At 42.7% G+C, this 22,253-nt stretch overlaps 1 protein-coding gene across 16 annotated transcripts in view; it reads right to left on the minus strand.

Moving 5' to 3' along the window:
• Positions 1-1,592: 1,592 nt before the first annotated feature.
• Positions 1,593-22,253, minus strand: part of LOC115385933 (adhesion G protein-coupled receptor L3) — a 157,468-nt gene continuing 136,807 nt past the window's right edge. For 2 of the 16 annotated variants that reach the window (XM_030088027.1, XM_030088023.1), the window contains 6 exons: positions 14,253-14,421; positions 13,959-14,084; positions 11,999-12,095; positions 7,302-7,427; positions 5,805-5,822; positions 1,593-4,533 (listed from right to left, as the gene is read on the minus strand). In XM_030088027.1, coding sequence (XP_029943887.1) covers positions 3,551-4,533; positions 5,805-5,822; positions 7,302-7,427; positions 11,999-12,095; positions 13,959-14,084; positions 14,253-14,421 — 1,519 coding nt within the window. In that variant the 3' untranslated portion in view covers positions 1,593-3,550. Of the gene's footprint in view, positions 4,534-5,770; positions 5,823-7,301; positions 7,428-11,998; positions 12,096-13,958; positions 14,085-14,252; positions 14,422-22,253 lie in introns of all 16 variants that reach the window. The other 14 variants (XM_030088038.1, XM_030088032.1, XM_030088035.1 and 11 more) reach the window with 8 other exon arrangements.

The following is a 22,253-nucleotide window of genomic DNA, read 5'->3' on the forward strand; positions in this document are numbered from 1 at the left end:
CCCCGTTTGCCTACAAGCAAGTTCAGACAAGCAAGGCTAAAGTGAAAGGCCGATAATTAAGAAAGTGAAACGCTTAGCGAGCGGGGCGTTCTTAAAAAAGGCGTCTGTTGACAAGGCCTGTCAATACTGAACTTCAAATAGCCAATCCATCAGGTGGATGGAAAACAACTTTGACTTTTGTTTCGCCACACCAGCCGCTTCCAAACGCTATTTCATTACGGCTCCGGAGCGCGCCAACAAAAACAAAAACCCGGCGAAGCCCAACATTGTAGACACACAAAACAATGTGTGGAAATCCAAAATAAGAGTCTTATTTTGGAATTCTTTGACATATACAAAATAAATTTTGACATTTTCAGGCCAACAAAGTCCAATCCAACTCGAAATGATGGCAAAAGCACAGATCTGGAATCCATGTTGAACTAAAATCAGGCCTCTTTCACAGAGTGTTTCACATCATTTTCGCTTTCAGAAAATGTTCCCGTTAACACAGCGACGTTTTGGGAAAATGCTAAAAATGATGTAGTTTTCATGTTAGGTCGGTAGTGAGTGCTTTTGGTTTTTTTTGTTATAAAACCATACATGTGCACAGAATACGCTATAAACACTCACAATAGCGAGGACACGGAGGATGAATACCAACTATAAAAATACCAAGTCGCAGGAGAATGTAGACCGTGAGTCATGACGCTGTCAAGGCCGCCATTGTCCGTCTGCATACGCAAAAGAATAGTTTACCAAGGCCGTGGAGCACCTGTGCAGCAGCAGCGCTTCAGGAAAGTTGGATTTTCAGATGTTTCCACAGAGGCAAAAAAGGATGGTTTTCAAAAAGTTCCTCCTTTGGGAGCAAGTTTACACTTTCAGTGGCTTTGAGATCAGTTGCCGTGGAAACAAACACCTAAAACGCAACAAAAGTTTTCCATTTTCACCAGAAGATGTCATGCAAGCAGTATTTCCGATCAACAGAGGAGTATTTGTAGGTTATTTGGCACTATACAATCCTGTTTCCACAGGATTCTACAAAAGCATCGTGCAGAATTGAGTTTTTCGGATTCCTGCTTTTGCGCGACAAAGTATCTGTGTGTGAATCCATTGCAGTATTTATCATAACAGAGTGTGTCAAAGGGCTTTATTCCAATTTACACTGATGACTGATGAATGTTGTCTTCTCACAAAAAGCAGACTTGGGAGAAACGATGCCTCACCTCTGCGGTGCTCTATGAGAACGAAACACATGATTCACATTTTATGTATATTTAACTACTAGTATTCTTGAGGTGACGCATTACAAGCAATGTAAGCCCATAAACCCATTTGGTTTATGCGCTCACCTAATCTTGAGGGGATTCGAGTCTAATTTTGAATAGCTAATGGCTCTCCGATCGTTTAATCTCTTAACTGTGTTGATATGCTGTAAAAAAAAAAAAAAGGTATAGTTAAGATTTATGTTTACATTTTGTGTAAATAAGAGTGTGCTTACCTCTCTCCATCTTTCTTATCAGGATGAATGGTCACGATTAATCTCAAGCCTTTCTTACACATGAATCTTAAGCATACAGAATCTGTGAAGAAGTCATTGGTTGCACCAGCAATGATATTGAAATATTTATTACAGCTTATGAAATCACTGCTTCTATTGTAAAGCAGACCAGAGCATACAGAGCACATCCACTGTTGCTGGGCCAAAAGTCAGTTTGGCACTAAAATGGACAAGAGGGCTGACGAGAGATACCAACTGATGGTTAAAAAAAATAAAATAAATGAAAATGCTCGATGGTTCCATTATTTATAGGTCCTTATTCCTTATCCATACAAAAGTGTTTGAAGACCCAGTCAGAACACCAGAACTGTTGTCATATCTGTGATCAGTCTGAATTGGTAATTCATTTGTTGGCAAACACATTTCACCAGATATTAATCATTAAACCTAGAAACCAATACAAAAAAAGGAATAAATAAAAAAAAAAAAGTCATAGCCAATAATAAAAACTTATTTGTGCCACTAAACATACTTCCATCCTCCGTTTTATTACTGCTTATTTAACAAACAAATAAATAAATAGAAGTTCTCCTTGAAGCGGGAAAAAGAAAAACACTTCCAGTTTTTCTCACTCCAAATGTTCTTTCTTTAATAAGTAAAACAGCCATCTTTCTTCACTTCTCTCTCTCTCTCTTTTTTTTTTGTACAAGTGCCTAGTGCTCGTCAAGGTTCGTTTCGTTCTCTTTCGGAGAAGCACAAGCGTTTTCTGGATGCCAATATAAATGCAGAATGCACTGCAAACCTTTCTGAGGGACGCCTTGCGATTAAAGTGGACCGACTCCGTCTCCTTGACGATCTGTGAGCTCTGCTATCGACTGTAAAAAAAAAAAAAAAAAAAAAAAAAAGAAAGAAAAGAAAAAGAATCGCAAACAGAAAATCTGAAGACAAAAGAGATTAAACGTCTTGATGTTGCCTGTATATGTATTTCTTGTGAGATTTTGTTCCTGTTCGAATGGTCGTTTCTTGCAAAGTGATGAATGAGAGGAAAAATATAAAACAAAAACAAAACAAAAAAAAACAACACAAAAACAAACACAGAGTGATACCAGGAACTCAGAAAGGCCAGCACAACAGAACAAAACTGCTCCTAATCACTACATTTACAGAGACAAAAGGTTTTTGCTCAGAACAAAAAAAGCATACTATTATGTGCAATGCTAGTTGTCTGTACAGTTACATAGAAATATCTCATAATTCTCTTATTAGTTTTTTTTCTCCCTCTTTTAACAACTGTTATTACAGTAAAATGAAAGGAAAAAAAAAAAAGAACATCTATGCTTGAAAGCATACGATCAATAATTCCTTCATGGTAATTTTTCAAAACGTGTATGTGTGTGTGTGTGTGTGTGTGTGTTTTTTTTTGTCTTTTTTTTTCTTCGTAGGGACACTTCAGCAAACAAAATGTGCTGCAACTCACCAAAGAGGAAGAAAATCTTTCAAAAAGTCAATATAGATACAGAAGTATAATAAAATAGTCCTTTTTTTTTCTTCTCTCCCTTAAATTCGCCGTTTATTCTGGTGAAGTCTACGGTTCAGACTCGGGGGCGACGCAGTTCTCCTCCTCTCGACTGTCAGACTATATCTGTGAGACCTAAAAATCCTTGTGTGGAGTAATTGTCTCTTTTCACGACGAGACAAAACACACCAAACCGCACAGGGTTTGTGGGGGCCGGGGAGGGGAGTTGGGGGGGCGGGCAGCGACACAACATCAACATCCTGCAATGTCTAAAGAAATCTAGTCACACACTGGGCCCCCCCGTTCGCAGCGACTGCTATCCTGTTTGTGTCCAGTAACAGCAAGAGTCCAGTTTGTTTTGTTTTGTGTTTTTTTTTTTTTTGGTCTTTTTTTTTTTTTTTTTTGCTTCGCCTCAGTCTTCGGGACACAGAAAAAGAAGAAAGGCTACCGACTGCCAACGACCGAAGGGACGAGGAGACACGGGGGAGAAGGGAGGATTTCTGGGTGGGAGGGGATCTCGTGGGAAGCGAGGGAGGGGGGGGGGGGGTTTGGGCCTATAGACTGGTGACCAGGTGCGACGGCTCCTGCTGGGCTTCCTCGGGAGAAACATCCTCTCTGTTCGGCGGCACGATGAAGCCGTCGCTGCTCCCCCGCCCCAGCTGGTAGTAGGAGTGCAGCTGATGGAGGTGGTTGCGGGAGCCCAGGTTGGGCATGCTCTTGTAGTAAACATCGTCTGAGCTGGCCTCCGGGCTCTTGGCGTCGCCGCCGCCGCCGCCGCCGCCGCCGCCGCCGCCGCCCTCCTTGGAGCCGTCGGCGGACTCGGCGGACACGTCGGGCAGGCCGGGTAACATGGGCATGCTGGTGTAGAGCGAGTCCCTCTGGTGGGCGTGGGTCGGCGACGAGCCCTCGTCCTCGGTGTGCTCGTTGGTGAGCAGGGGGAAGAAGCTCTCGCTGTTCTCCTGCGGGATCCTCCTCCTGGACGAGGAGGACGCGCCGGCCGAGGAGAAGGGGTGGTGTGGCAGCGGGAGGGGCGGCGGCGCCGCCGACTGGTGGAGGTGATTGTGGAGGTTGTCCACCGCCGGCAGGGACGGGGGCGGCCTCTGCGGCAGCAGCGGGGCGTTCGACTCCTCGCGTATCAACTCCAGGCCCAGGCCTTCGTCGTGGTGCGGACCGAAGGTGGAGTGGTCGTCCAGGCCCAGCGCGACATTCATGCCCATCCCCACGCCCAGGCCCATCCCGTAGCCGCTGTCCTTGCCGCCATTGCTGACGTTGTTGACCAGCTTGTTCATGAGGTTCCGGTTCTGCTCTGTGGAGCGCTCGTGGGAATTGTTGAGGTAGGAGGGGATATAATTAGAGGTGAGCTCTTTCAGGATCTTCTTTTCCAAGGTGGTCTCCTTGTGGTTGTAGCCCCGATCGATGATCTGGACGCAATCACTCATGTACTCGGCGCTGGCGATGCTGTAGCTGTTGCCATGGTTACCATTCAGTGGTAGAGTATCCATGACACTTGTATCCCGGGCATTGTTCAGGATTCCCTCTGGAATGACAGACACGGGTTGGGGAGGGTGGAGTGGGCGAATGAGAGCGGGGAAATCTGATGAGACATAATTGCCACAGCTAAATGTCAGCCATTTTTACAAACACAAATTACACCCATCAAATACCAGAGCCTTTTTATTCTGAAACAGGTCCTGACCCTCACAGCTCTATAAAGTGCACTTGGAAATAAAAACCCTACAGTATTTGGGTTAAAACCAAAGGACGGTAATAATGTAAAGGCCTATAGTCTGCCAACATGAACATACACTTACCTTGTGAAAAATAAAAAAAATAAATAAAATCTTTCAAACCTAAGTCAATTGAATTTTTCATTAAACTCCAAACAAACATTGGTGGTGATGAAAACACTGACACACAGCATGTGCAACACAATACAGCACAACACCAGCACGGCACGGAAAAGCAAAAGTCATTCAAAGCAAAGACGATAAAATCAAAGCCATGCACTTTAAAGCGAAACTCAAACCAGAGCAAACACCAGTAAGACTTAGACCCCGACCATATTGTCCCATGTGAGCATCGCAATGTAACAGTGAAACAAAAAAGAAATGAAAATATTCATGTGTTTTATCCATGTGAACATGACTAACGGCCTCTCTGAACATGAATTAGTCAATGTATTCCAGATTCGAACCGCACTGGAAGAAGGGAGACTTTCTGCTTTCTGCGTAGCGTGGAGATGTAGCTTTCATATTTCATCCATTTAACCACACTATCAACATCAAAGCAAATATCGGAGGATAATTCAAACCAGCCCAGACAAGGCCATCCAGCTTGTTAAAAGTGTCAAGCCCGAAGTCTGACCTCTTGAAAATTTGACAAGATGCATTTTTCAGACCTTCAAGAAGCATACCGACTTGATCAAAGTGAAAAGCATTAAAAAGAAAAAAAAAAAGAAAAAAAAAATCCATGGGAAGAGTCGCGCCATTCATCGGTTTATACCGACGAGCCTTCTGGAGCATTAACGTGAATCCAGACGCTGCCTGCAACCGGATAGCGATATGGAATGGGACATGGGATATTTACTCTAAAAAAAAATCATTTCATGTAACTTTAAACAGTGCAGAGATGTTTTTTTGTTTTTTTTTCCTGCTTGCGATGGTGAGAGGCCTTTGTCACGAAAAGGATTGTTCTACTTCCAAAGGGAATGACATTGTATTCATTACTCCTTTGTCAGCATTGAGTGAAAAGAAAGTAAAGCCAAAGTCAATTACATTTGATAAGCAATGTTTAGTTTGACTCCCATACTTGTCTCTCTGTAGGGCTCTTTTAGGGACAGCATGAGGGAAAGGAAAGAAGAAAAAGAAAACACAATAAGCATAACAGTGACAGGTCGAAAGAGAAATGTGCACATACAGTATGCTGATGACCGATCAAGAAAATGTATCTGGAATGCAACTGCTTGATGTCACCATGCAAACTCTGCAGTAGAGAGAACCTCAACACTTCTAAACACACAGAAAAAGATGCTTTGTTCAAAGTAACTCATTTAAAGTGTTATCTATACCTCAAATCCACAAATAAATGTTGTGATGCGTTAGCATTTACATTATTCTGTGTATTTTTTTCCTCTCATCTTTGCAATGAAAGTGAATTACAGAATTCCATCACAAACTACTTGTGTTGCATACATAAATTATCTACTGATCAAAGCTTTCTGAGAGTTTTTATCTCAGTTTTACATGAGATCCACAGTTCTACAGACTCAAAGTTACAGCAATCTCAGATTGACTGTGGTGAGCAGGAATGAAATAATAAAATAATAGCGCATCTGCAGAAAAAAAAAGGAAAATAAAATAATAATTAAAAAAAGCCTTTCCACCAGTCAGACTCATCCAGGATAAAGTGGATGGCTTGCTCACTGATCACAGATGGTTTCTAATACTCAGATCTGATATTTGTCGTGACGTAATCGTGGACATATGAACATAAAACTTTCTGAAAACGATGCAAAATAAAGCGCAGGTCAAATTTTTCAGTTAAGAGACTGCTGAGTTTCAATGTATGGCTACTTAAAGTGTGATTTTAAGACTGACTGTTCTAACTTTTTTCCCTCAACACAACTGATTTGCATTTTGAATCGCTTCATCGCTTCATTTATCACAGATCGACAAGGTCTGACAGTCCAGCAAAACCAATCAAAAGGCAGAACTGAAAACAAAGAGACAAAAGACACAGCGCACGAGCCTCACTGACAACATTAGAGCACAGTTAAATAAATGAATGGTGATGTATCCGGCTCCCTGTGGGCATACTGTTTTTGATTTCAAAGGATTTCCTCATTTTTTAAATTGGCCAAACAGCCAAGAGCCAGTGCGACTTGAGCAGCCGAATTGCACGCCCTAACTAGAAGCCAAGATACACCTCCAAGGAAAAAAACCCCACAGCTAAACAGACCTGCAGGATTTTTATGATAAAGCTATACTTTGTTCAGAGCTAACAAGACATCAAGAGCAGTGTTTTTTTTTTTCTCTCTCTTTCTTTCTCTCTTAATTAAAGCCCTGTAAAAACTCTCAGGGGTGAACGCCGCCATTGTAGCTTAATGCTAGTCCATCAGGTCCAAGTCTTCCAGATGTCAACTTTTATTTTAGTCTCCGGACAGAAACAAGGACGTGTCACCTCGCAGTTTCTCCAGGTCCGGACATGAAGAAATAACAATAATGATAAAAAAAAAAAGAAAGAAAGAAAAAAAAAAAAAACACTGCTCGAGCCACAATGTTAAAGAATGAAAAGAAGCTAGCACACCTTGTGTGTTGTACATGCCCAGAGGGTTGTTATAGACTGCCGATTCCCCAAGCAATGTATTATAGGGATTGTTAGTGCCATGAGGACGTAGGAGTGCATTAGGTATAAGATGGTTAGCCATAGCCCCTGGAGCAGCCAGAAAGAGACAGAGTGAGACAGGGAAAAAAAAAAAAAAAACACAACAAAAAAGTAACAGGAGTGGAGAGACAGAGAGGGGTAGGTGGGCAGATAAATCGAAAGATATATAGAGAAAGAGAGAACATACACATCAGTTGGGCAGATGCAGCTTAGCAATGACAGCCATTAACATTCAAATGATCACATGATCATTAATGTGGAGGGTTTTAAGCTACATGAAAAGTGGCAGAGCTGAACCGACGTGGCTAATGGCACCAATGGAAAGTCCGCTAGCCGCGCCGTTAATGTCGGCCATTATTAACTCCATTTTGTGCTCCGCCGCGCTCAGGCAGCATATCGGCGTTAGCAGACATGTAAATTACAAAAGGAACCGGCGGCGCGGCCGACACGACACAGGTACCGTTTAGTTCCATAAAGGACAAAATACAGTCATCACTCAAGACAAGCATTTAGCCTTCAGGCTGAAAATAATAAAGACAAGCAGGTTGGCTTTCTAAATCACGCTTTGTCAAGGTTTACATTTTTAATACCGATAAACAACACAGAAGTTTTGGATTTGTTTTAAATTGAGTCATTCATTGAGACTAACGGCGCTCAGCAACATTAGCGACTCTGTTCTGTTGTTGTATTACATTCAAGGACACTGAAATGAACCCTGCATCAAGGCAGAAAGCTCAGAAATCTGTGTAAGCCGAGTAGCCAAAGGAGGTTAAGCAGAAAAATAAATGCTCTTCTAACAACGGCATGAGACAGAAATGACTCTGTGGGTGGATTTCTTCCACAATCTGCCAATAAGGTGATTAAAAAAAATGGTTGCAACAGCAACTCCTGACTCATCAGGTGCAGGGCGGGTACCTGAAGGCACCAGGCGGTACCTGAGGGGACCCTTAATGCCACTTAATATGTGCAAATGAATGATTTTTATTGCCTGGAATTGTTAAAAATATTTCTTATATCAAACTTTTATATCACAGTTTTTTAATGTTTTATTCGGTTGTCACACTTCTGACATTGACTTAAAATATTCAGTTCAAACAGTGTGTATTATCAAAGATGAATATAAGCATCACCGCACACTTTTAAACTTAATTAATTGTAATTTGTTTTCAAAAATTAGAAGGAAGAATACGTGCCGGAAAATAGCTAGCTAAAAGATCTTTTTCCAAAACAGGACTGTTGTAAAACTAAGTGGACTGTTTGTTTGCCTGATTTGTTTCACAAAGTTTGCAGGTAAGAGGTGCAGGCTGATCACATAATGACAGCTCTGTTTTCAGACCTAGCCTCGGAAATAAATAATAATAAAAGATCTGAATAAACTTGGCTGTTTTAGAAAATCCAGTTTTACTATTCTTCCACTTTTTCCAAAGTAATAATAGAGAAAAATAAACTGCAGCTTTGTGTCATAGATACTAATTAAACTATTATTTACATCTTAAACAGTATATAGGGGAATTTTTTCCTGACTCTGCCCCTCACTTGAGCTTTCCTTAGGTATTTTGTGGATCGATTAGAGGAAGAGCAGACATTTCCATTACTTGGACATGTTATGTTATTAGAGCAGATGACGGGGATTTAGGATCAAATCACTTGCAAGAAATTTCTTCTCAAAAACATCGAAAAACAGTGGTAACGTTTCTTTAAACTCTTGAAAAGAGTATCTGAACGCATCACGATGGGTTCTCTGTATTGGAAATGGTCATTCCAGTCCTGCAGCCTCACACACTTCAGACTGATCTTCTATTCATGCCGCGCTCGTCTTCAGTTCCTCGCTGCCAGGGAACTGGGCCCAGTGACTCATCAGTTTCCCATCCACACGCCGGCGCACCAAAGCAACCTTCGCAGTCTGAGCCTGGTGATTAGCGGCAGGTTTGAAGGCTGCAATCTCAAAACATGAATGGTGCCGATTCCCTCATGTTTGTTTTTTTTTTTTTTTCCCTTCGCTGATGAGAAAAAATAATTAATTTTTTTTTTCTTTTCCAAGTGTTTGAATACATTAGGCGGAATATCAAGTGCGCCGAAAATATTTTGCAAGTCTCGTTCGTTTCCTGTTTACAAGAACCCCCCCCCCCAACACACCTACTCCCCTGTCAGTGCAATGCGGTGCTATTATTTTTAAAGGAGCCAGGATTCAAGGCTTGTGAGGGCGATACGTGCGCGCGCCTTCAGTATGCATGATGCCACAGCGGGTAAGCATCTTTTATCCGAGGTACGAGTACTCAGCAATTAGATCCTCCGGCGGATTGCACTGTTCTCCTCTAACGCTCTGAATGTGTCACGCCAATTGAAAAAGGTTCTCTTTTTTTTTTTCCAGCCTTGTGAGTCATCCTGTCTTCTCAGAAGTTGGTCATACTCTATGTGACAGCGCTCTAATTGCACAAGTGGCCCTCATGTCGGCTGGAAGATCTTCCTAAATTAAATTAATTTTATTTTCCCAGAATTACTGTTGTGATGATTTAGTCTCATCTTTCAGCGCAATTCTTTTTTGTTTCATTGAAGTTCAGTATTAATTAGGGATGTTATCATTTTGATCAGGAACCAGAACGCTGTTTAAAGAGAGAGAGAAAAAAAACCCCAACAAAAAACGATAATTTGTTGTTGCTGGTGCAGCTTGCCCTAATTACAGAGCATTCAATACACACCAGCTTGACTTTTTTTTTCTTTTTCAAATCCCCCCATTGACAGATCCTCACTGCGTCTTGTGTCTGCGTTTAGATTGGATGATTTCCCCCCAACAAAAAAAAATCACACTGATTGTGCGGCAATGATCCTGAATACCGGGACGAATCTTACAAGATGATTGCCCAAACTGCGCTCTGAAGAAGAGCACAGCCAGAGCGTCAGCTACAAGATCAGACTTGTACATGTGGGGAGGGGTGAGGTGGGGGGTGAAAAGGACAATCGGCTAGAAATATGTTTTCCTCGATGCAGGATTTGGCGGCTATAGATGAGGGCAATGCTCCTTATGATGCTCGATGTGGATGTCTTTCTGTCACATTCAAAAAAGTCTCCGGTATGAAAGTGCATTAATAATTTCTTCCTCCCGCCTTTTGTCTTTAAGGAAAATTGGTGTAAGGTTTCCTTTCGGCTCGCGGGCCCGATGCTCCACCTCCCGCCCCGATCCGGCATTGATAAGGGTCGGCGTCTGTTGATGGCGCTAAGCTGAGTGCCTAATTATTGAGATCATGACACTTCCTCGCCGTGTCGAGCGTTAATCCATCATTGTAACTACGCATTAGCGTCGACGCAAGCAGGCGCCCGGAGCGAATTTAGAGAGCGAGCGGCGTGGAACTCCAGCTCTCCATCATGAAATGTGATGACTGGGGGGGGGGGGGGGGGGGGGGGGGGGGGGGTGTCGGGGAGAGATGCCAGCGAGGACGCCGGCCGGTCGCCGCTCCGTGTCAGACGCAGCGCTGTGCATACTTTTTCCTGCTCAACCTGAGCGGCTCCAATGTTAACTTTGTTCGCTGTCAAACGCATTATGGTAAAATACTTTTTATTAACGCGCTCCTGAGAGAGAATCCCTCCGAATTGATTTTCGGCTTGTTGTTCAGCACTTTTCCTGAGACCATGCCCAGTTTCTGTTTCGGAGCTTCAGCAGCCAGATGGCACGGTTTTCCACTTCTTGATGGCAAAAAGGAAATAAAGAGGTGCTTTCAGCCCATTCATCAGATGCACCAAAACTAGAAGCTTCATTAGGAGTTTGATAGAATGCATGATAATCACTTAGTACCTGCTGAAATCTGGGACACCTCATGCTTTTCAGGTAAATATTGCTTCAAAACAGGCTGCAAAGACAAGTCCACAATCCAGACTTCTGAGTGCTATTTTTCACTTTTTTTTTTAAGATATTATAGTGGATAGCTGTGAGGATCCAGGCAATAAACAACATTCTGTGCTCATCTGTGACCTTTCTAATGGAAATATCGGGCAAATTTATGTGTATTATCTGCAACTGTAGTAACTTCTGGTGCTGTGTGAACAAATATTTTATCATTTTAATTGATCGCTACTATCGAGGAAATGCAGCTATGACAATATTAATATTGAAAAGATATATAATATTTCAAAATAACGTTAAAGATTTTAGTTTTTATATATATATATATATAAAACTTGTGCAACACTTTGACACCATTACAGATTTTTTTCGTCACCGATAAAAATCCGGATCAGTTTCGATGCATGCCAAAATTGGTAAAACATTTATTATTAATTACACTCAAGAAGGAAAAAAAATAAAAAAAAACCTCAGACTTTTAATTATTTGGTGCAAACTTTGGAGAAACTGATGCTTTCAGTTGATTTGAAATGTTGGATCAAGGTTGTCGGTATGAAAGCTTCGCTTTTAATTGCTTTTAATTCTGCAGAGCCCTTGTGTCACATGAAGAGGAAAGCAATTATAACTACAATTTAAGAAAATACTGTCGCTTTTGTGGGATAAAAACAAGAAAAAAAATAAAGTTTCTCTCATTAGTCGTAATGCGGGAGGTTAGGGCCGAGGTCCTGTGGAGTCATTCAAGAAATATATTTTATATTTTTTTTGCTGCATGACCAAGTACCTCTGTTGAGTGACGCCGAGCTGTTGATGTCGCCGGTCATGAAAGACGACTCGGACTGCTTCCTGACCGTGTCGTTCCACATCCTCCGTATGCGGCTCTGCGGAGACAAAAACAACATGCCAAGGCGAATCAGATTATTCACCCTGACGGCTGTCAGTGACACAACGCGGACGCGGAGGGAGGGGGAAATAAAACCGTCCAGACAAAAAGCAACTTCGTTCGTTTCGGTAGATGTTTCAAGCGTGAACTCACTGAAAGGTTAAGACGTGCAAGAATGAATACGGTGGTAAAAGACTTTCCTGCAAAGTTCATATTTGTTAGATTTGAATAATTTTGGATCGTACATCCGTTCATGCATCCATTTTTTTGTTGGCCTTCCAGCTCTGATTGCAGATTATGTTGATCTTCATTCTGATGTTACTTGCAGTCGTTCCCACAGTGCTACTTGTCAAGGTTTCCCATCTGCAGCTCCCTCCGGCTGGATGCGAGTCGCGCGGTCCGAGCCCCATAAATCTACCCAATCGATGAGGTCAGCCGCAATCTTTTAATTAAATAACGCTTGTTCGCGTTGATGAATTAACGGCGCTCGGCCTCACACGCGTGTGCGCACGGTTCGCCTTGGCTGTGAAGGGACACGAGTACATTTCCGATGCGATTGCTGTAATTTTATTAATTCGAGAAGATTGTGTGAACCATTAATTTGGTTTATGCTGCATTTCATCACGAAGCGAAGGATTGACACTGCTGGAACAGCAAGCTGTGGTCAACCAAATGCAAAATGAAATATTAACTGATAAAAATGACAGGAAAGCTATAGCGACAAATGAACTATAAGTCTATGTTTTCCCCTGTCTGTCTTCAATACCTTTTTTTTTCCTGAATAATTAAGGTATTGCCACTGCCGTCGCCATTAAGGAACATTAGAGCACCTGTCAGAAGCACCTCATCTAATCTCCTCCTGAAAATTCTCCACTGCAGGGCGACATTTAGACCGGGAACATGTTTTTATTCATCAAAGCTTAAAGCGTTTCTCACATCACAAACGACTTCAGTGTCAACCCCGATAACGCGACGCGCCCTGACACAGACGATCTCAGCGTCGTGTACGACTCGCTGTCCCCCCCCAAAAGATGAAAATGACGCCGTCGTTTCTCCTTAAAAACCGATAGAAAGTCGAACCCCTCATTGCCGACGGGTTAGAATGTACTTTGCTGATTACACATTCATTTAGAGGCCCCGGAGTTCGCAATAAACAACCACATCTTTCTGAGTGTTTCCATTCCTGTCTCGCTCACATAAAGCGACTGAGCATGAGGTTAGAGCCATCTTGTCAAAGCACTGTGTATAATTAAACGCTTTGATCTGTATGCAGAATCCAGCTTGTATCGTGGGCTGCCACCGCATGCTTAACTCCAAAGTCTATTTATAATTGAACACTGGAAGGAATTACACTGTTTGGAATATGGATATGATGTTCAATTACGGTGTATCATGGCAATTCATCCTATATTTCATGTCAATGTGGGAGGAATCCATTAAGAATTTACTTCACAAGGCGGCTTACCACTCTCGCGCACAATTGACATATCTTGGCGGCGGCGGTCACATCTGAATTTGAGAACTAATTTCTCGGAGAGGTGCAGCCGGCACCGAGCAGCGCAAGTCCTGCTCCGCGGGAAATAAACTGCAGGCTGACGCTCTGCACTTTGAAAATATTTAGTTTAACAAGCGCTACATTTTACTGTTATCACCTCCAGACAAGGACGGAAGTTGCACTTCCTTGAAATCTTTTTTTTTTCTACCCCTTTCCTCTTTTTGTGTATTATTTAAGATCAAGTCTTGATGGGAACTGTGGGAAGCATTCAATCATTTCAGGGATTCAGAGGGAGTGATGGAGTATGAAAAAAGACAAATAGGCGATTAAAAAGTAAGGAAGGGAGCGTGATGAATGTCCTTCAACCTGTGACCCCGTGGAGTATCGTCCCGGAGCGCGGGAGGCGGTGCCTTTCACCGAGCCGATGGAGCTGTCCACACTCTTCCCACTGCAGCAGTGAGTCCGCAGACACTTCCCGTACTCCTTACGCACCTGGATGAAATACAGCAGGCAGAAATACCACCGTCTCTCTGAGTTCTCTGCATGTAAACCTTGCTTTTTCTACCAAGTGTCAAGACTTCAGATAAGCATTTATAACATATTCCAATCCCTTGTGGCATTTACAGTGACTGAGCTTGAGGTCGCATAATAGATCTGTACCTTCTTCTGCAGCACACAGTGGAAGATAAAGATGAACATCCCCTGCAGGGAGTTGAAGATGGTGAAGAGGTAGGCCATGACCACCGTGCTCTCATTAACGTACATCAGGCCGAAGGCCCAGGTCAGCCCCAGCAGGCACAGCAGGGCGATGGCGCCAATCACCCATGATCTGAAACGGGAAGGAATAGTTCGCTTAAGACACGACTGAATACGACCCGGGAAAGTGAGGTTCAAGGTCAGAAGGTATACTAACACAGACGATCATGAAAACACAGATTCATATAGGATCAGCTGTACAGCGGACGCAGGAGACTATCAGATGCAGCATTTTCAGTAAGAGGAAACACAAAAGCCCATCACATGGTGGATCTTATTGCCTGAGGATTTTAGACAAACAGCCTGTCAATTCCTCCTCAAGCCGAGAGTATTACCTAAAGTGCTTCGGAAAACCAGATCTATTAGAAATGAGCGGCCCCGTCTGTGTGTGGGCACATGGCATTGGGAAGTGGTATTTTACCTGCAGCCTTTTGATATTTTTTTGGCGACTCCCTGTGTGTAGGATAGGTGAGCTGGAGTCAAGATTAATATCTGATTCTTCCAAAAGGCCCTAAATGTACAAGGATGCCCGCACAAGAGTTCCATTAGTCCAACGAATCCTTTTAAAAACACCTGGAAGAGGCAGCCATGTTTCACTTCCCTGTACTGGTGATTATTATGTGGACGATACAGTTATGTACATATATTAGTTCCAGAGGAATAACTGAATCAAAAACTGATTTTCATTGGGAGAAAAGCATGTATCTTTCCAAACATTTCTCAAGATGGACTGAATAATGCATTTTGCCATAAATTACATATTTTTGCTCAAACATAAGGTTTTGATAATTAAATGCCGTTTAATATGCGATTTCTTTAGCAAGCTATCAATTGTAATTCAGCATATTTTATCTGCCTGTTGTCTCAAACATTTATTGCAACAATTTAACTGCATCGTAACCTAAATATCACAATTCAGACCACTGATTCACTATGCTTTGACATTTCTTTTTTTTAAAAACCAAATGTTAAGATGAGTTTTACAGATAAATTCTCATATAATTGGCACCTCTCCATCACAGCATTTAAAGCTCCTGTACATTACACTGCGATGATACAGGTGCCATTTAAAACTAATCTCTCTTGTCACATCTGTGGGCTGTGTGTGTCTAAGACCCGAGGACTGTGTGCACGCTAATACGGCCTTCAACATGACTGAGCGCTCCGCCATAAATCATGTTAATGATGTAGAGAGCCGGCCAGATGGATTTGGGTGCTGATTTGCTCGTGTGAAAGAGTCAATGAAAGATGGCATTATGGGAAAAGAGCCCTTCCAATTTTGTCTTACTTGATCTCGGGTTCATAATCCTGATAGCTGAGAAATATGAGAAGAACAAAATCAAACAAAGGAAAAACAGAAATAAATCAGATCAGAAATGACAGGGAGGTGTAAAAACACGACGACGAGCTATAAATACCACGCACGGGTCGAGACGTAAGGAGGGAAAGGATGCACGGAGGAGGGGAAAATGGACGACTTTGATATTACAAACATGGAGAGCAGACATTCATCCGTTTCAGGAAAGGCTCAGTGAGGGATGTACAGGTGCTCGCAATAATTATCCCAGTTCACACAAGTATCTAGCTCCCCTCATAAATGCTGGCGGACCTTCGCATTTAAGCTGTTAGAAATGGGCCAGGTGTGCAGGAATATTAAAAAAAAAAAATAAAAAAATAAAAAAAATAAATGATTTATGAATTCACCAGGGCAACCATTAAACATAATTTTCCCAGGGCTGTCTTAATGACCTGGCGGGAGAGGTACTTCATCAAAGCGATTGCCCCCAGATTGGACACAGAAACACGAGAGGTGGGCACAAAAAAAGGAGGGAAAACGTTGTCCTCTAACTAGTGGCGGTCCGGCTGGAAGGATGGCGCTGTGTGACTGGGACGCGAGAGGTCGAAAGAAAGACAGGTGGAAGGACAGGATATGAAGAGGCTGAGCGCAACGCTTATCTTCTCCGGGAGTGATCAGATAAAAAAAAAAAACACATCCAGGGTGATTTGGAGGGCTGCATGCTCGCAGCCTCCAGGCATGACTTCTGACATGACAGAGCAGTCACTAAAAGGCTGAACAGCTCACTTACAAATGAAGCGGGCGCCATTTGTCGCGAGTTTTACGGCGTCAGGATTGCTGCCTGAGAGCTACTAATACAATGCCACTCACTGATGGTTCTTGTATTCTCTGCATCATTAGGTGCAAAATTGTTTCTGTTTAGTATATTTGGCAAAGCAAATTAAGCTCTGGATGCTTTGAGTGAATGCATATTTTAAACCGTCAAAAAACAGGATCGGAGCGATTTAGGTGTTCAGACGCGTCGATGCTTGTCACACGAGCGAGCGATCCATTTGAACTGCCGCGTGAAATAGACAAGCAATCCATCCGCCGGCGCCGCAGTCGAGCGCTTTCAATCCCGGAAAGCCATGAGAAGCTATGCCGCGCTAATTGTTGAGCCAAAATCTCGAAAAAACCGAGCAATCCTGACTCCTTAGACTGTTTAGTCGAATTACCTATTTCCCTCCAAAACGACTTGATTCGCTGAAGGTGCCATCCGCCGCGTCGCCACAGATCATTTATGTATGAGACTGCGACGGGTCAATTCGATCCTGTTTTACATCTGCACGGAGACGCCTGGCGGGATGCTTCCGCTGTGATCATCCCAACAGGGTGTTAATTATTTAACCGGAGGTGCGCTGGAAATGCTAATCGCCGGAAAAGAGTCGAAGACATCAATCGCGGGACGTTTTCTGATGACAGCAGAGACGTCTTATCTCGTGCGCTTGCGACAGGGACGTGCGAGCGGGACCGGATTCCGAAACGGGCGAGTTGGTTTCGTCAAAAGTCGTGTTGCGATGTGTGGATCGCGGGGCAGCGGCGGCCGCCGCCGTCTCCATTACGAGGTGAAGAGGGAAGAAAAAACACATCAAACACAATATCAATTCTGCTCCACAACCCGCTACCGCGAGATGTTGCGTCTTACCAGTGCCATTCTACAATAACACATCCATCATAATAACGGTAGCTAAAATGAAGAGGAGGGGGGGGGGAAAGAAGAGAGAGACGAAAAACAGAAAGATGTTAAAGATAAACATGGCATAAAATAAAAAGGCAGAATATGAGCGCTAATCAAAAAAGGAAGGGAAAAGAAAGCAGAGAGAGGGGGGGAGAGAGAGACACACAGCAAAAGAGAGATGAAACATTTGTGTTTAAACAAGGCAGAGTGATGAAATCTCAACAGAAAACGTGACATCAGCCATAAAGAGGAATAAAAAAAAAAAAGCAAAAAGATGAGACACAAACATGCAAAAGACATACCTCATTAAATTATGGTTAACTGACTTAATTAACCACTAATACTGTGATTATCAAATCAGATCACCTTTATAAATTATCCCGGTGAGATGCACATGTAAAAATTAAGGCAGTGATGGGTGAAAAGCCGACGCTTTCAGGTTGTTTTGTGTCACTCGGTTATGATATTGGGGTTACAGCGACTGCTCTGACGAGCTGAACACTCACGTATATTTGAGCGCTGGGAAAAACGCAATCACGAAACGAAGTGTAAAACAGAACATGTCGGAAATTACTATTTCAAAAGTCACAAAAACATAAAGAAAAACATAATTGAGCCGATCTCATGGCTCACTTTTCATTTATTTCTAATCTTTTTTTGGGGGGTTCCCAGCGAAGCTCTGTAACATTGCGGCGTGCGCTGAAGCCGGCGGTCAGGAGGTCAGCTGCTTGGTACGTTCAAGAGGCTGCGGCGTTATAAATCACGAGACACTGAAAACCCCCAGCAGTCAATATTTTTTTTTTCTTCTGCGGAACAAACTACACAATGCATCTTGCTGTAACAAAGATAGGTGGGCAGCATGTATTCACAGACATGAAAAATGTGGGACCAACATACAGGCTCGCTCTTTGTGGGCCACAAACTTGCATTCTTGAAAAAAAAAAAAAAAAAAAAAAAAAAAAAAATTGAAGGAACCGTTCCTGGATTTGTAATATTCACAGTATTGTTGTTGCTTAGAGATGTACCTGCAGTTGTGGTCAGAAGCTTCATCAAAGAACTCTTTACAGCAATCTATTTCCAGACCGAGTTCTCTGCATACCGGGGAGGGGGGGGGGGGGGGGGGGGGGGGTGGCAAGGCGCTCAATCAGGGGGGAGTCTGTGTGGGCAGCAGGTGGTGCGGCTCATGGCGGCTGCCCGAGATTGGCTGTGCGTATTTATTTCCACATATACACGCGTCTCGGTGCGAACATGCTGTGCACATGCCTCCTTGTCTCAGAAGCCATTGTTTAAGCTTACAGCTTATTTAAGAAGAGCCGCTGGTGGTCAGAACACAGACTGTGAGCACAGCTGTTTGTTTTCAAAGGATGGGAAGGACAGTGTGTTGGGGGGGGGGGGGGGGAAACTACAAGGAAAACACGACCGCAGCAGGAGTTGTCAAGTCTGCATGAACACATGAATAACAATGCAGTCAAGTACCGAAAACCTTATTTTAACTTTGCCTGCTGCAAGTCAATATGTGGCATTTTACGGAAATAATGAGGAGCTCCACGTTTATCAGATCAGTTCACAGAAAATGATCAGCTGTAGCGCCGCAAGTGATGCATTTCACTGAACCAGCCAGAGCTCGGGGAACGCAGAGCCTTGCCTCGGCATGCATAAAGGGTTGTGTGTTAGGACGATCTGCAAATATAGTTGACTCCATTCTGTATTTTAGTGATAGTAATTATCATTTTTTTTAGGGTAATTGTTGGGTTATTTTTGGGAATATAGACAGCCAGTGACTTATTTGGGGTGGGATTTGGATCCTGCTCCTCTAACATCTAGGCCAGCGCTGCCCCAGAGTGTATTCTCCTAAACTTCTCTTTCTCCACTTTTGTTATTGATATTTGCAATTTAATGCATGATTTTCTTTAAGTTAAATAGTTAACCCCCCAACACTTGCACATGCAATCCGTTAAGGCTACTCTCCAAACGTACTTTAAAGAGGAAAATTTCAACCGCAAGTATTAAAGGTTTTTTGAGAATAAATTCTACCACAGAGACTTCAGATTTCATTTGGTGTCCTCTGGCAGTGCAAATTGGGGGGAAATCGGTGACCCTTATCTGGAGTGAATGTCTGTGTCCTCCCGTTAAGTTTGTTGGGGTCGGCTCCAGCAAAACTTAGAAGAATCTGAAGTGTTGCTAAAGTTTAAACCTGTAGATACGTCATGATTTACAGCACAAACATGAGAAATATGTTAATTTCGAAGAAACAGGGAAAAAAAAATAAGATACCAAATATGATATCTCATTAAGGTTTTAATTGAATGATGTGTAAATCCTTCAAACATTATGTAAATGCCTCTTTGTGTTTTTTGTGAACATCCACAGTGTCAACAGAAGCAGCTAATAAAGAGCGAGGGATGGCTCAGCAGCATCCTGCAGAGAATATGTGATGAAAAAGAAAGAAAAAAAAAAAAAAAGACGTTGGCACACTGTGGCCTGACATGGCACAACCGCGGTCTGCTATATCGGGTCTGCCGGAGATTGTTTTTTTTTTATTTTTTTTTATGCATGTATCACTTGGCAGAGAGGAACGGGGCAGACAGGGGCCACTGTGCTGCGACACCGCCGGTGATGTGATGCCACCAAAGAAGAAGAAAGAGGAGGTAGGGGGATGGAAAAAAAGAAAAAAAAAAAAAGCACACAACACTGGCCATAAAGCAGACTAATGTGTCCAGAGTGGCTTAAAAAAAAGTGAGGCAGACAGCGGGAAAACAGAGCGCACGCCCTTATCCATCATAGCAAACAGGCAGCAAAACAACTTTACACCGTCTGCAGGAAGAGGCCGCCCTGAGTCCTGCTACCTGGAGTCTCTGTCAAAGACAATGACCCAAAATGCTGTGTCATTTGACAAGGTAAAGGAAACTTAAAAAAGAAGGAGCAACTTTTCAAACTGTTTTTGGAGTATGAAACTTTAACAAGTGCAGTTGCTCCAGTATGTGGGATGAAATAATTCACAGAGGAGAGACTCCAGCAGAACACGAGTTCAGTAAGAGTTCTAGCTGGTTGTCAGGTAAAACTGATCACATGACCTGAAATGTTAAAACGTCCCTCATACTGATAAGGGACGAACTCAGCTCTGTGTGTTCTTTGTCCTCCAGTTGCTTGTTGAGGTTTAGGTAAGTTAAATGTAATGTTATGGCTTAAAATGATAAGGCTGAGTAGCAGTTGCAAGCAAAATGACCAGTGTCTATCCAAACAGATTATTACCTTAGATAACGTCAGTGTATCCTCCTCCTCTACTGTGAGGAACCTCGGGGTCTTATTTGATCAGGATATCTCATTTAAAGCACACATCAACCTGGCTTGTAAAACAGCATATTTCCACTTGCGCAACATAGCTAAAATAAGAAACATTCTACCTAGAAGCGATGCAGAAAAACTCATCCATGCATTTGTTTCTGCGAGATTGGACTACTGCAACTCCCTTCTCGCAGCCTGCCCAAAAAGTGTATTAAAAAACTTTCAGTTGGTTCAAAATGCAGCCGCCAGATTATTAACTGGAACTAGAAGACGTGAACACATTACTCCCGTTCTAAAATCTCTTCACTGGCTTCCAGTCGAGTTTAGAGTTAGATTTAAAATCCTTCTCCTCACTTACAAAATCCTAAATGGGATGGCTCCAACCTATCTCCAAGATGCTTTAACGCCTTATCAACCAATCAGAGCACTTCGCTCTCAAAATGCAGGGTTACTGGTGACTCCTAGAGTTTCTAAATGGACACTAGGTGGAAGAGCCTTTAGCTATCAGGCACCGTTTTTATGGAACCAGCTTCCAAGTGGTGTCAAAGAGGCAGACACAGTCTCCACATTTAAGGTTAGGCTCAAGACGTTTCTCTTCGATGCAGCCTATGATCAGGTCAGCTAGGGATTCTAAACTAAACTAAACTAAACTAAACTAAAACAAACCAAACCAAACTAAAGTAAACCAAACTAAACTAAACTAAACTAAAACAAACCAAACCAAACTACAGTAAACCAAACTAAACTAAACTAAACTAAACTAAACTAAACTAAAACAAACCAAACTAAAGTAAACCAAACCAAACTACAGTAAACCAAACTACAGTAAACCAAACTAAACCAAACTAAACCAAACCAAACTAAACTAAACTAAACTAAACTAAACTAAATTAAATTAAACTAAACCAAACCAAATTACACTAAACAAAATTAAACTAAACCAAACTAAATTAAACTAAACTAAACTATACTAACTAAATACTAGTTTAAACAGTTAAGTATCCACAAAGCTGCCCCAGGAGCTAGAATGCTGTGGGAAGTACGGTGCACTGAGCCCTGTCCTCTAATGTCTGAATGTTATTCCCTTTAGTCCGTTCATTGCTTTTCACCTGCTGTCCCCCCCTTCGAGGGGGAGTCTTCTCCAGTTTCAGTTGCTGACTCCACTATTACGAAGGCCTATGAACAAGCTCCGTCCGGACCGGGAGGACACCCCTGTCGGTCCTGCCCGTGGACTGGCTTCGGTTCTACTGCTGGGATCCGTGGTTCTTGTGCTGGACCGTCCAACGAACTGTCCTCAACATTGTCCTAGGCTTTACTTCTTATTGTCTCATGCTAGCTGTTGCCAAAGCTGTCCGTCCCTGGGAGAGGGATCCCTCCATACTGTGGTTCTCCCCAAGATTTCTTCTTTTCCCACTGGGTTTTTGGAGTTTTTTCTTGCCGGATGTGAGGGTCGAAGGCGGTGGTTGCTTCGTTCTGTCTCGTTACTGTAAATATTGACATATTACCATTATGCTTATTCACTGTTTTTACTTTTACCGACAAATGTAACATCTTGAAGCCCTCTGAGGCAACTGTTGTTGTGATACTGGGCTATACAAAAATAAAT

Source organism: Salarias fasciatus, chromosome 3 (assembly GCF_902148845.1).
Source record: "Salarias fasciatus chromosome 3, fSalaFa1.1, whole genome shotgun sequence".
NCBI lineage: Eukaryota > Metazoa > Chordata > Actinopteri > Blenniiformes > Blenniidae > Salarias > Salarias fasciatus.